The sequence below is a fragment of the Lutra lutra genome, chromosome 13 (assembly GCF_902655055.1).
Source record: "Lutra lutra chromosome 13, mLutLut1.2, whole genome shotgun sequence".
In the NCBI taxonomy this organism is placed as follows: Eukaryota; Metazoa; Chordata; class Mammalia; order Carnivora; family Mustelidae; genus Lutra; species Lutra lutra.
The window spans coordinates 89,532,632-89,546,924 of record NC_062290.1 but is presented as its reverse complement, the minus strand read 5'-3'; the positions used below and the strand labels follow the sequence as shown (position 1 = coordinate 89,546,924).

At 56.1% G+C, this 14,293-nt stretch overlaps 1 protein-coding gene across 1 annotated transcript; it reads left to right on the top strand.

The window, feature by feature from the left end:
• Positions 1 to 275: 275 nt before the first annotated feature.
• Positions 276 to 12,088, top strand: PTGES (prostaglandin E synthase). The gene is made up of 3 exons (XM_047700715.1): positions 276 to 649; positions 4,715 to 4,797; positions 11,510 to 12,088. The coding sequence occupies exons 1-3, from the start codon at positions 521 to 523 to the stop codon at positions 11,757 to 11,759; spliced, it is 462 nt and encodes a 153-aa protein (XP_047556671.1). The 5' UTR covers positions 276 to 520; the 3' UTR covers positions 11,760 to 12,088.
• The last annotated feature ends 2,205 nt before the right edge of the window (positions 12,089 to 14,293 follow it).

Here is a 14,293-nt window from a genome sequence, read left to right as displayed (position 1 = left end):
AGGATCCGGGAGTGGACATCTTTGGGGGGCCAGTATTCAACCTACTACAAAAAAGCAAAGTCACGTCAAGGGAGGTATGGCTGCGGTTCTTTATGTCCAGGCTGAGTGGGGACAGATGGCACAGTGCTCATGCCGACCACCCGCCCTGACCTGGGAAATGGGCATAAATCAGCAACATCGACCGCCTGTGGCCAGGCGCCGAGCTTTGTCACACCCCCAGAAGGCGGGCATAGCCATAAACCCCCACTCCAGAGATGAGGAAACAGATTAGAACGCATTTAAAAGTTTGCCGGAGACGAGCATCTGGAGCGCGAGGCTGGACCAGGGACACCTCGCAGCGCCCTTTTCGCTTCGCTTCTCGCAGCGTCGGGGTGGGGGAAGCCGCGGGCTTGCTGGGAGTGGGCGGGTGCTCTGGGCGCAGACAGGCCTCCCGGCCGCTCTCTCCCCCTCCTCCGCTGCGGGACCCACAGCCGCACGCCTGCTCGGCCGTCTTCCCCAGCGATCCCGCCGGCCCTCCAGGATGCCTGCCCCTGTCCTGGCGCTGGTGAGTGGCCAGGCGCTTCCAGCTTTCCTTCTCTGCGGCACGCTGCTGGTCATCAAGATGTACGTGGTGGCTGTCATCACGGGCCAAGTGAGACTTCGGAAAAAGGTATGCTGCCCGGGACCCCGATCCCCACATCCCCACGTGCGCTCCTCACTGCCCTGCTGGAGAGGTGTGCGGCTGGGGAACTTGGCCGAGGTGTTTCCCCAGCCGGAGTGTGAGGGACGGGGGAGGGGTGCGGGGGCGGGGGGAGCTGCCTAGGGGCCTCTCCCAGTCCTTCGGGATGGCAGGTCCTGCACCTTCCTGTCCTGTTTTAAGAGCATTGACTCACTTTCTGGGCCTCCAGGTGGGTTCTGGCTGCGAGTGCGCCATGTCTACCCGGTCTTAGAGAGAAGCCGGTCCCGGAGGGCGGAGCCTGACAGCGTAAAGCCTCTCTCCGAGCTGGCAGCTTCCCAGCACAGGAGATCTGATATTTGGGTATTTGGGTGGAGTGAGAACTAGCGACAAAGGAGTCCGAGAAACCCTTAAGTGGAAAGTCCCAATTCACTGGCAAGGGCGCTTCCAAATCCTCTACAGCCTCCAGGGGCCGGGTTTCGGCCAGACTCCACTGGAATTTTCTTTTTAAAAAGGTTTTATCTATTTATCTGAGAGAGAGGGAGGGAGAAAGAGAGGGAGAGAGAGACTGACAATGAGAATGAGTGGGGAAGGGGCAGAGGGAGTAGGCGAGGCCCATCCCCTGCTGAGCCAGCCCAGGGCTCTTGGGTCCCAGGACCCTGAGATCACAACCCCAGCCAGTCAGATGCTCAACCAACTGAGCCGCCCAGAGGCTCCTCCATTGGAATTTTCAAGGAGGAGTTTTCCCGCTCTGATCCAAGTCCCAGAGCCAAAACAACAACACAGAGGCTGAGGTTTGAGCCCTGGGGGGCCGCTGGGCCGGATGGCCCATTCAGAGATCAACTCCGCTCTCGCATTGGACAGCCAGAGCCCGAGAAGTTTCAGGCCAAGCTGGCCTCTGTCCTGTTACTCAGTAGAAGACTCGTTTCCAGAAACTGTGTCCCTTTGTCCCCCTTTGTCCAGTTCCAAGGCAAGGCAAGGCTGGCTCTGGCACTGCGTGGGGGGCGGGGTGGACACCCAGGCGCCGGATTCCTGCTGGGGACTCAGACCCAGCCCCTGGCACAGGTGCAGGCTGGCTGCACGAGCAGCTATGGGGTGAGATGACGTCCGGAGGCACAGGCCCACAGATGGCCCCTGCCTTCCCCCTGCCTAGGTCCATCCTGGATGTGGGGTTCAGGCACTCCACGGGGACAGCTGCGTTCACGCATTGAGTCCCCAAGTCCCTCCTTAGAGCTGAGAGCTCAATCCCCACCACAACTCTGGGGAAGGAGGCAGGAATGACATTCACCTTGTTTTCCAGGCCAGGACTCTGGGTTAAGAGGAGACCTTCCCTGTGAAGGCTACAAAGCAGGGTTTGAAGGAGCAGGGTGGGGGGACCTGCTCCACAACCTGCCCCGGGGTGGGGAAGTGGATAGAGTTCTCCACAGCTGGGAATAGGCGCCCAGAGCTTCCTTTTTAATGTAACTTCAGAGAGAGAGAGAGAGACCACAGGAGGCCTTTCTCCCTGGTGGCTGGGGAGGAGCGGAGGAAGCCAGTTTCCCTCTGGTTTCTGCTTTTGTATTGTCAACCAGGAGAGAGCCAGGGAGTCGCACCTTGGAAGGGCTTGGATGGGGGCCCCTGGCTCCTCCGCCCACCCGCTTTGGGCCTTGGGAAGTCTAGGAACTCAGTTTCCTCATCTGTCACTAGGGACGTCAGAGTAGTGCCGGGAGAAGGCAGGGCCTGGCTGTAGGACAGATCAGCAATGTTAGTTCTCATTACTTATTAATAGTTGGGGGCAGAAGCCGCATGCTCCTTCGTGGGAGAGCGTCCAGAGCCCTGCCCCACCCCCCCTCCATGAACCCTGAACTCCAGAAAGCTCCCTGCGGAATGCTAGGACCCCCATCGAAGGGACCCAGTGCTGAGCCATCCAGATCAGTGATTCCAGGACTGAAGGGCCCTTGGAGAGGAATTCTGGGCACGGGGCTCTGATTCTCATTCACTTCTGGGTTGGGGCAGGGGCAGCCCCAGCGGGGGGGTGGGTGGGGAGGACAAAGCAAAGCTCAGGGGCAGAGGGCCCCAGGTCTCATGAGTCAGAGACGGCAGGAGTGGCCATCAGACTAGCACGGCAGAAAGCCTGCTGCTGAGATCCAGGCTCGTGGTCAGAGGCGCATGAGAGCGGGGCGTGGGCCTGCCTCTGGTGACTGAAGTGTGAACTTCAGTCTCTGCTGTCCACAGACCATTTAGGGAGTGCCCTCCCCGTGGCAGCCCTCCTGGTGCCGGGCATCGTGCAAAGGCCTCTCCAGTTCTCTCCTTCACTCTCCACATAGGAAATGAGCTCCTGTGGGAGGCCGCAATAAGGCTTGAGACAAGGACCAAACCAGGCCCTGACTCGTGCCTCCTTTAAAGTCCGAATAACCTAACAAAAGGTTCGGGACGGGAAAAGTTGAGTAGCACTGAGAAAGGGTCTGTGCCATGTGTTGCGCGCTCGCCTACGTGACTTCCCACACGCTTGCTAAACAAATGAAACCAATTCGGTTGGGGTCAAAAGTTTGTTGCTGGTCCTTGCTGCCCTAGTACAGCCCATAAATTACTTTCAGGTTTGCTGTATCAATACAGAACAATTGTACTGGCATCAGCCATTTGGCGTCACGAGGTCTGCTTATAGTTAAACGTGAAACTTATTATGGGAACTCGTGGTGGTTTAACTAGACACAGGTGTATTGCTTCTATCATCACTATATATATGGCCTTAGTGCTTTGAATAAACTTAGCACTGTTGGACATCCTCCTCAGTGCTCCTCCTGCCCCCATCTCTTTGTCTCTTAAGTTCTTTTCACCATCCTCTTACCCTCATGTTCGTGGTCGATTTGTCACGCAGGTCGTGACAAGCTCCCTTTGATTCAGAGTTCCCAGAGGAGTAGCTGAGGCTCAGGGAAGTAAAGAAATGAGCAGCTAGGGGCGACTGCATGGCTCAGTTGGTTGAGCATCTGACTCTTGATTTTGGCTCAGGACATGATCTTGGGGTCGTGACATTGAGCCCCACCTTGGGTTCCATGCTCTGTGGAGTCTGCTTGGGATTCTCTCTCTTCCCTTCTGCCCATTCCCTCGCACCTGACACACACACACACATGCTTGCTGTCTCTTAAATAATTCTTTAAACGAAATGTGCAGCTAGTCAGTACAGAACTGGGGTTCTCTGCCCTTGACTATCAAACCCTTTCATTTCCCTTAGTTCAAAGTCCAAATTCTTAGCGTGCCTCTAGGACCCCAGCAAGTTCATCTTGGGCCTCTGTGCCTTGTTCTCTATACTCCAGCCACATTGGTTCTCTTTTCTTCAAACATGCCTGTCTTTTTCTGACCCCAGGGCCTTTGCACATGCTGTTCTGCATACCTTCAGTGCTATTTCTCCAACCCTGCCTTCATCTGGTTAATATTGTTGCATCCTTCAAAGCTCATTTTTAATGTCCCTGCCTCAGAGAAGCCTTCTCTGACCCCCAGACTTGGTCAGGTCTCCTGTGAACATTCTCAAGGCCAACTTTGTCTTCTCTTTTTTCTTCCCTTGTTCATAGGCAATTCCCCGACCAGACTGTGATTTCCCAAGAGCAGGGGCAGGAGGGCCTTTGCCTTAGTCTATTCTGGCTGCTGTAACAACATAATTTGGACTGGGGGGGGGGGGGCTTGTAAATAACAGATTTATTTCTCACAGTCCTGGAGTCTGGGAAGTCCCAAGACCAAGGTGCCAGCAGATTCTGAGTCTGGTGAGGGCCCACTTCTGGGTTCACAGATAGCCATCTTCTCACTCTGTCCTCGCATGGCAGAAGGGGCAAGGGAGCTTTATGGGGGGGGGTCTCTTTTAATGGGCACTAATCCCATTCATGAGGGCTCCATCCCAATGACCTAATCACCCCACAGAGACCCCCCCCCCCACCTCCTAATGCTGTCTCCTTGGAGTGTATCCTTCAACATACGAGTTTGCGGAGCACACAAACATTCAGGCCACAGAAACCCTATTCGCGGTGAGTGCCAGCTCTTGGCACATAGCGGGAGCACCAGCAATCATTCTCGGCTGATATATTCCAGGCTTTTGCCAACCCTGAGGATGCCCTGAGACATGGAGGCCTCCAGTACTGCCGGAGTGACCAGGACGTGGATCGCTGCCTCAGGCAAGTACTGCTAGACCTCAGCCTGGCCAGGGTGTGCCCCCTGCAGGCCCAGCTCTGAACCACAGGACCTGGGGGATACCCAGAAGACCCAGGTCTTCTGCCTTCCTGAGCCCCTCAGACAGTTCTGGATCAAATTTCTAATCAGTTGTGGAAAAGTGACACATGCCCATGACTCAAGATTCCAGAGCTGGAGAGGGTTGCTCAGCAAGGACTCCGTCTCCCCGCCCCTTGCCTCTGACCTCCGGGCCCTACCCAGCCCTACACAGCCCTACCCAGCTCTACTCTCTGATAGCCAACGCCGTGTCTCTGCACCTTCCCAGCGTGCTTTTTCCTTTTTGCCCCCAAAGGGTCAGCCTTCACCCACTGGTCCATTCACGGGGTTGTTCCCCATCTGCTTCCAGCGGGGTCTCGCCTACGGGCTCAGCGCTGTAGGATTCAGGCAGATCGCCCTTAGCTGTCTGACCCGTTCCCCTCCGATGGGCATTTAGGCTGGTCTCATGTCTTTCTCGGTTATGAACAGAGGGCATCCAAACCTCTCCCTTTGCCTTTGCGCGTGTGTGTGAGCCAAACCGCAGGATGCATTAGAGCGGTAAGAAATATTGCCGAGTGGTGCACAAATCCTCTTCCACCGATGGTGTGGGAAAGGTCTCCCCTGCCCCTGCTGCCTCCGAGCTTCCCCTTGGGAGGGGTACACTGCCAGGGCGATGGGTGAAAATGTCCCCACGTCACGTTTTGTTTTTCCTTTGCATTTCTTTATTTGAATGAAGTCGAACATATCACTTGGTATGCCTAGCATACCCCAGTCGATCAAAAACATTGTTCCTCCTTATAAAAGTCAGAACTGCTGACCATTGCAGATAATTTGGGTCCTGTTGCAAACCCCCAGAGGGAAAAGGGAGACCGGTCCCAATTCTAATCCCTGACATCTAACACTATTTTCACCCAGATTCTCTTTGTCAATGTTTTTCATAAAATTAGGTATGCATCGTTTACCCAATTTGGGGTTGTGATTTTTTTTCAGTTAATATTATTTGATGAGCATTTTCTAGGTCAGTAAATGTTACTCAAGAAATGGTTCTTTAGGGGACGCCTGGGTGGCTCAGTTGGTTGGACAACTGCCTTCGGCTCAGGTCATGATCCTGGAGTCTCGGGATCGAGTCCTGCATCAGGCTTCCAGCTCCACGGGGAGTCTGCTTCTCTCTCTGACCTTCTCCTCGCTCATGCTCTCTCTCACTGTCTCTCTCTCAAATAAATAAAATCTTAAAAAAAAATGGTTCTTTAGAAACAGATGTACAAAAATCCCATCGGAGGAGGCTCAATGTTAATTTCATGTCGCCCATCCGAATGGTCCATTTTTGGCAGTTGACTCTAGTTCACACCAGGGGGCTGAAGAGTGAGGAGGCAGCATTTCCAGGGGAGAGGGACTGTCTGTGGAGCTGGGGGGAGTCGTGGGAGGATGCACGGCTGCACAAGAGGGAGACGGGAGACAAACCTCACACAGTTCTCAGTGCATTCCCCTGCATCATGGGCAGAGATGGGTGGGACTCTGTGGTATGAATAATAGAGATTCTTTTATTGAAGGATTTCAAAACCCAAAAAAGGGTTTTTTTTTTTTCTCTTTTAGTTGTCTTGGCCATTGAAAATAATTACATACTTGTGGTTTTAAAAAATTACAGAAATGTGTAAAGTAAATGGAGGAAGTAAAATTCTTTACTGTTCCACCCATTTTTTTTAAGATTTTTTTTTTTTTTTTTTTTTTTTTTTTTTTTGAGAGAGGGACAGAGGGCAGGCAGGGGTAGGGCAGAGGGAGAGGGAGAAGCTGACTTCCTATTGAGCAGGGAGCCCCATGCGGGGTTTGATCCCAGGATTCTGGGATCATGACCTGAGCCAAAGGCAGATGTGCAATCGACTGAGCCATCCAGGCGCCCCTGTTCCACCCTTTCCAATGTAACTACAGTGTCTAGTACTTCCTATGAGGTCCATCCATCCGTCCATCTGACAGGTAATGAGTACCTACTGTGTGCAAGGCGCTGCTTGTACATTAGTGGACCAAAGTCTTACCCATGCACAAATCTATCCTGGTGATCCATACCCCAGCCTCCCCCTGGTGGCCCTGACTCTCCAGGGCAGAGGAGAAGGACCCGAGTGTCCTTGAGGCAGCCGGCTGCCGCGACAGTGGGTAGCCCCAGCCGGTTCTTGGCAGCCACCGAGGGGGTGTGCCCAGCTTCTCATAGGATTCCGGGATTTTATGTAGCAGAGCTTACTTGTGACATTGGAGTGGTTACATGAGCTTCCAAACACTTGGTTTCTTTCAGTGGCTGTAACCAAGCCAGGGAGAGACCACAGACCCACGGTGGGGGGCCGGGATGTTTCCATCTACGTGATACAATTTTTTCTTCTAATCAAAGTGACCCACTGTCTACAGTCTTGATGTTCAAAGGGCTGGAATTCAATTCACTTTTTGAGAAGGTCTTACCAAATAATGTTTTATATCCACTCGGCAAGAGTTTATCGGGAGGGGAAACTGCCACGTGATGGTATTTACTGGGGACTAAGCATGCCAGACCTGGGGGTTCCTGGTCCCCTGGGGCTCCTCCTCCCCTTCCCCCCTGACGTCACATAACATCACAGTGCCTCAGGGGTGCACAGCTCCGAACGGTCACGCATCTCATTACCCAATACCGGAGAACTGGCTGGAACCTGAGGCCACAAGCCCTGGAAGTGGGACTTAGTTAAATATTAGACCAGAGTTCACGGTCAGGATCACCCTTCCGCACAAACAAGAAAGCCCTCAGGTCTTGGTTCTTGGAGGATAAATCTTCCTCTCAGGTTAGCAGCCGGCCAGAGTGGATTCGTGAGCTCAGCTCTGGGAGAAGTCAGGAACCAGGTTTCGAGGCAAACCAAACCTTCTTCCGCGATACCTATCCGAGTCTCCTAGTGGTGCGTATTCAGGCCACATCCTGAGTCTGCGCTCAAAACTGCAGCAAGGAAGTATCTGAGTGGCCCCAAAGTAGGAAGACACACACTTGACCCACGCTTTGCCATGTTTCTGACTACTGGCAGGGTGCAGCCCTGATCCCACTGAAGCAGTTTGTCGGGAGACGGGTCCCCAAGTCACAGTCTGGAAGTCCCGTAGATGTCATCCAACGCGTTCATTTTGCATCTTTTTTTAAAAAAAGATTTTATTTATTTATTTGTCAGAGAGCGAGAGCGTGCACAAGCAGGCAGAGTGGCAGGCAGAGGCAGAGAGAGAAGCAGGCTCCCTGCCAAGCAGGGAGCCTGATGTGGGACTTGATCTCAGGACCCTGGGATCACGACCTGAGCTGAAGGCAGCGGCTTAACCCATTGAGCCACCCAGGCGTCCCTCATTTCACACCTTGTGGACAGTGCCCCAAGGCCCAGGAGCAGGTCAATGGCAGACAGAACCACAGGGTCCAGCCCCGGGGGTGGCGGGATGGCTGGCAACATCGAGACCGTGAGATGAGCGTTACCAGTCGTGTCCAGGACGAGGCTGGTGATGGCAGTGAGGGTGTCGAGGAAGATGGCAGGTGAATCAGAGACACAGCCCCTTGGGGGCAGCAGCATTCCAAGCACTTTGTAGATGCCAACCCCCGGGGCCCCCAGCCGCCTCCCCAGGAGGGTGCTGTTGAGTCTGGTGGCTGAGCGGGTTCCCCAGGCCCTCTGAGCCCCGGCTCTGCAGGGATGAGAGTTTACTTCACTTTATTACCTGCCTTTGAGATGCAGCAACCGCGGACCTCTGTTCACGGACACGGCCCTTGTGGGTGGCAGGGAGGGCCAGGGAAGAGGACGGACCGCAGCTGTCCCTGCCAGCCGGGGTCTCCCTCTCCCCACCGGCCACCTGCACCCGTGCCACTGGCGGCCCCAACGTCTGGGGAGGGGGTGGGGCAGCCTGGAGCCGCCCGAAGTCCTGGCAAGCCCAGTCTCGCAGTGGGGATTGGCTTTGGGTGACTTTTATTTGAAAAAGCGGTTATTATTGGAATGACACGTTTTGCCCAAGCATCTCTCTGGTACGTGACTCCTTCCATGTCTGTCAGGACATATCCGGGCCCGAGGGAGGGGAAGGAGTTCTCTTGCCTCACCTTCGATTTCCCCACAGCTCCCTGCCCTTGGCCCCACTGGCGGCTTCACGGGGGGTGGGGGCCCCCCACTGTGGTTTGGGACCTACCCAAGGGAGGAGGGACGACAGCTGGGCCAGCGCCGGGCACTGGGAGTCAGACCCTCACGCTTCCTTAGTCCCAGCCACCTCTCCCCGCTCGCTAGTGACTGTGGGACCCTCTGTCCCGTACCCCCCAAGCTGGAGCTAGGAGGTGGGCTCAGCCCCACTGTTTGGTTTTCTGGGGGGACTGCGCCTCCCTGCACAGAGCAGGGGCCCCCACCTGCCGTGAACCTTGCTCATCCTACCCTCCTCTCCATCTGCTCCGTGGGGTTTGGTGATGACTGTGAACAACCTTCTAAAAACTGACTCACTGGTCAGTTTTTTTATTTTAAAGAAAAGCATCTAAATGAATGGGATTCATCTGGTAGTGAGACTTTCCCTGAAACTTTGTGTGACAAAAATGTTCATCCAGGTGGGTCCCCAGTGGTAAGCAGACCACATTCTGGGACACACAAACTCCATTTTTTTTTTTAAGGTTTTATTCATTTATTTATTTGACAAGCAGAGATCACAAGCAGGCAGAGAGGCAGGCAGAGAGAGGGGGAAGCAGGCTCCCTGCTGAGCAGAGAGCCCGATGCGGGCTCCATCCCAGGACCCTGAGATCATGACCTGAGCCGAAAGCAGAGGCTTTAACCCACTGAGCCACCCAAGCACCCCACAAACTCCATTTAAAGTAGGTTTTCCAAAGGTGTCCCCCCAACCATGTTTGGGGGAATGTTGGGATACCAAGCCCCATTCCCATAGGGTAGAGTGGTTTTAGAGGAAACCCCGCAGTGTCCTCCCTCATTTGTACCTCACAAGTAAGCTGAGTTACTTGCTTGTTCAGGGAGTGGGACCCCCCCAAGCCCAGTCTCCTCCTCTTGTCCCTTCCCAGGCCTCCCGCTCTTGGGCACGGGGGAGCAGCGGCCTTCCCCCCAGCCCGGGGAGACCTGCCTGGTGCAGACTTGCTTTCCAGGCCCCCATGGTGGAGATTCAGAAAAGAAGGGCTCATGTTGGCTCCAAAATGTGGGGACAGACGCTAACTGCCGTGTCCTGAGTTTGGCCTAAGGAAGATCCAGGCCCCCCCAGGTTCACGGGAGCTTGTGTCCACTCTGACTGAACCCCCGGCTCCAGAGCCCAGCCCACCAGACCCCTCTCCTGCTTCCATCCTGCCTTGCTCCCTCTTATGCCACCGCGCTCCGGACACTTGGGTCACTTAACTGTGTCTCAAACACCCTACGCTCATCCCCACCTTTGCACTTGCCAGTTTCCCTCCCTGGAAAGTTCTTCCGCTGCAGGGGCAGCCTGTGGATGACCCCTTATCCTTCAGGCTTTGGTGCAAATGTCTCCTCACTGGTCTCTGCCCCAGTCACAAGGCTGAGACCCCTCTGGCACGGGGCTGCCAGTGAAGGCCTCCTTCGCTGCCCTGCGTAGCCCACCCCATTCCCTACACCCCAGGTCAGCCCTTGCAAGTGGGAGGGAAGCGGAGGACAGTGTGGCTGGGCTCTGCACGCAGGAGCTGCTGGGCCCGGGCCTGGCCTCCTGGCACAGCCTCAGTGAGCCGCCTTCCAGCTGGAAGAGCCCGAAGAAGGGGCTTTGGTCCCAGGAGAGTCCTCATGCCTCCACATGTGTGGCCTGGCCTTGGGGGAGGTACAGTCCTGGTGCCGGGATCTTGTTTATCCTTTGAACAGGCCATCCGTCTCTGGCTCAGTCTCTAATTTACGGGACTTGACCTTCCCACCTCGCCCCAAGGAAGCTGCCCATTAGCAGGAGTCATGGAAAATGTGAACCAACTCTTAGCAGAAGCAGAAGCTGAATTTTCTTTCTTGGTCATTTATTTATGGCCGGGATTATACACAGCCCTTCCACTCCCCCCCGACCCCGCATTGCCGCACAGACTCACACACTTGATCATTTTAAACAAAACACAGTGAGGAGGAAGCAGGAGAGCATGGATGAAAGGAAGAGCTTCACCAGTGCCCAGCGATGGGTCAGCTCCAGAGAGCGCCTACGGCTCTGTTATTATGATCCTTGAGAGAGGAAGGAGGGTTTGCTGGGGTTTAGGGGAGACTAAGGCAGGCAAGGGTTCCAGACACATGCTCTTAGGCTCAAACCCATGACTCAGGAGGGCCCAGGCACCTGCACACAGAAGGGGGGTTCCCTCAGAGAAGCCTGCCCTGGTGGTAAAGGGCATGGGTTCGAGTCTGACCTAAGCTCTGACCACCCCAGCTCTCAACCCCTGGGAGCCCCACTTTTCCCACCTAGTGTCCAAGGCCAGAGGGGGAGAGGGTGGGGCTCGTGGCCAGGGCCCTGTCCTGGGGAGCCCTAGGGCTTGTCACGAAAACCCCAGCCTGCAGCCTGTGGTGGCTACTGGCCCCGAGTGGGGTCCCCTCTCCTCAGCTGCTGTCTCTCCTGCCTCTGTGGTGTCTCTTCGTCCTGGCCCTGAACGGACTTGAGTCTTGCACCCTGAGACAATCCCCCCACTGGTGGGGGGGGCCTTCCAGGGCAGGGAGCCCCGGCGGACCCCTGGCTGACTGCCTCTCCTTGCCTTCCCAGAGCCCACCGGAACGACATGGAGACCATCTACCCCTTCCTGTTCCTGGGCTTCGTCTACTCCGTCCTGGGGCCTGACCCCTTCATTGCCCACATGCACTTCCTCGTCTTCTTTCTGGGCCGCGTGGTGCACACTGTGGCCTACCTGGGGAAGCTGCGGGCACCCACCCGCTCCCTGGCCTACACCGTGGCCCAGCTGCCCTGCGCCTCCATGGCCCTGCAGATCATCTGGGAAGCAGCCCGCCACCTGTGACCTGCAGCCGATGCCTCCTCGGCCACCAGAAAGGTGGCCCCGAGCCGCAGTGACTGTACCTGGGGGACTGGGTGTCCCTTCGAGATTGTGCTAGGGCCCGGGGACCTGGCTTCTTGGCGACCTGCTGAACCTGGGATGCTGGGCACCGTGGGCCTGGGTGTGTTTGCAGAAGTGTGTGCATGTACGTGTGTGTGCACGTGTGCCTCTTGGATTTTGCTGGGGGGAGTAGCTGATTGGACCATGTGGAGATGTCAAGATGGATAGAAACTCCATCATACCCTAATACCAGAGCATTAAAAACCACATTTCTTCTTTGTCGCTAAGAGTGACCAGAGACTCAGCCCAGGTTTCTAAACTAAAGGACCCGCCAGATCCAGGCCTATAATAAAGGCAGATTTCTTAGATTCACCTCAAGGAGGCCAGTTCTGCTTGTTCCGGCGGGGAGGGGGTACTGGACATCTGGGTTTTTAAAAAGCTCCCCTGTGTCTCAGTGATGGCCAGGCCTGGGAGGCCCTGCCTGTTCCCTCTAGAAGCAGGGCCCAGGGTAGGGTGTGGTTTTGCAATGGCTTTTAGGGTGGGAGTTTAGTGAGGTGGGGGAGGGCTTATGTTCCTTTGTGTCCGGTCCACACGGCCTGCGCTGCATCCCCATTGCTTTAGTGAATTGGGTTCTCCTAAGTACAGGTGCCCATAGGAGGCGCCCCAGGACAATTCGCTTCTCCTAAGGGCTGTCAAGCAATGACAATGGGGCTTAAAGGACCAACCACTAAAAGGAACCTTCTGGCTCCCTCAGTATCTGCAAGGTTTGAAAACCACAAATGGGCATCCGTGTGTGTGTGTCTCCTAGACTCCCGTTCCGAGATCAGTGTGGTTTTCAGTCATTAAATGCAGTGTCTGTCCGGCTCGGCCACCACCTTGTGACATCTTGGCTGCCTGTTCCTGGGGTCCACCCCCCCCCCCCCGCCCCAGGTTGGCCATTTTCGCTGGATCGTTTTATTAGAGTGGGTCCGTTTCTGAAACCCTCACTCTGACCACTGTCCCCGGCGGCCTCTTTTTCCCAACTGCTGCCCCTTCTCCTCAGGATCTGGGGAAGCCCCTGGGCACGTCTCCCTCTCAATCGCCAGCAGCCCCTGAACTTCTGCCCTACGGGACTGATGGGCCTGTTGGGTGGGGGCCTCATGGGGCCCAAGGGGACCCCGGGCCTCACCAGCGATCCCCAGCTCTCCCTGCCCCCCGCGCTCCGCGCGCAGAGCTGGGGTGGATAACACTGCCCCCTGGTGGCGAGATGAGCGTCTAGTCTCAGGTGGCCGCGCGCGCCTGGAACGGGATGGAGAGGCTCGGCTCGTTTGCTAAGCCTTGGTCGGGGGCGGTACTGAGCATCTTTTTTCACTTGATCCTTAAACAGATCCAAGCAGGGAGGCTTTACTGGTTTTTGAAGAGGGACGTACAGCTCAGGGAGGAGGAGTCGCTTGCCCAGCGTTCCTGAGCTGGGATACAGTTAAGGCCAGAGACCCAGTATGTGCTTTTATACTGTAGTGTTTTCCCTCCCTGGGAAGGAGGGGATGAGGGGACACAGTGCTCAGCGCTGGGCTGGGTGAGGAGGGCATCCGACACCCACGGGAACCTTGTGAAGCGGGTGGTCCCGCGGAGCCCCTGTACCTTGTCCCACCATTCACCCACCTCTGTGGGATCCTCTTGGATGTGTTGTGGCCGCAGGGGCGGCAACAGTGTGGGACACAGGGACAACAGTGACAACCCAAGTGCCAGCACCCTAATGGGGGAGATTGGGCAGTGGGAGCATGGGCGGGGGGCTTCCAGGGGGAGGCAGCCACTCACCTGAGAATGGAGATTAGATGGATTTGTTTTGGGGGGATATCCAAGCTGAGGAAACTGAGCGGCAAAGCTGAGCAGAGCTCAGTCTCTTGGGGTCTTGTGGGTGGGGCTCATCTGAGGCTTTGGGGCCATATTGGGGACATTAGAGGGGGATCAGTGTAGTTGGGTCTGTGTCCTAAGAGGATCTCTGAGAAAGCCAGCAGAGTGGAGTTGACAGCCAGGCAGTGGCCCTTGCTCCCCAAGTGCCATGGACAGCACCCTGCCTGCCACCCAGGAGCGGGAGGGCCCAGGGGAGAGGCAGGTGTGAGTGGAGAGCAGGGAGGGGCCTGCCTGGGTGCTGTGAAGGGGCAGCTGGCAGGAGCTGCAGGGGTTTGCAGGGGAAAAGGACACCCAGAAGCCTGTTCTGCTTCTGCTCCTGCTCCCTGGGTGGACACAGTCCAGGATGCAGAGAGAGCTGGGAGCTGTCTCCTGGCAGCTGTTCCCGCGGCTGTACACCCAGGCCCTGGGAAGCCAGCACCGGTTTCCTATAGCAGGCGAGACAAGCCGGGCTGTTTCCTCAAGACCAGAGCATATCTGCCGAGCTGGCCAGAGGCGCTGAGTGCGAGTTATCCTGCCCTGGTCTCTGTCTGCAGTCCACATGCCTGCCACCAGCCCAACAAGACTTGGGCCCCCTCTCTGGAACGGCCTCCTCCCTCCTGCCCCAG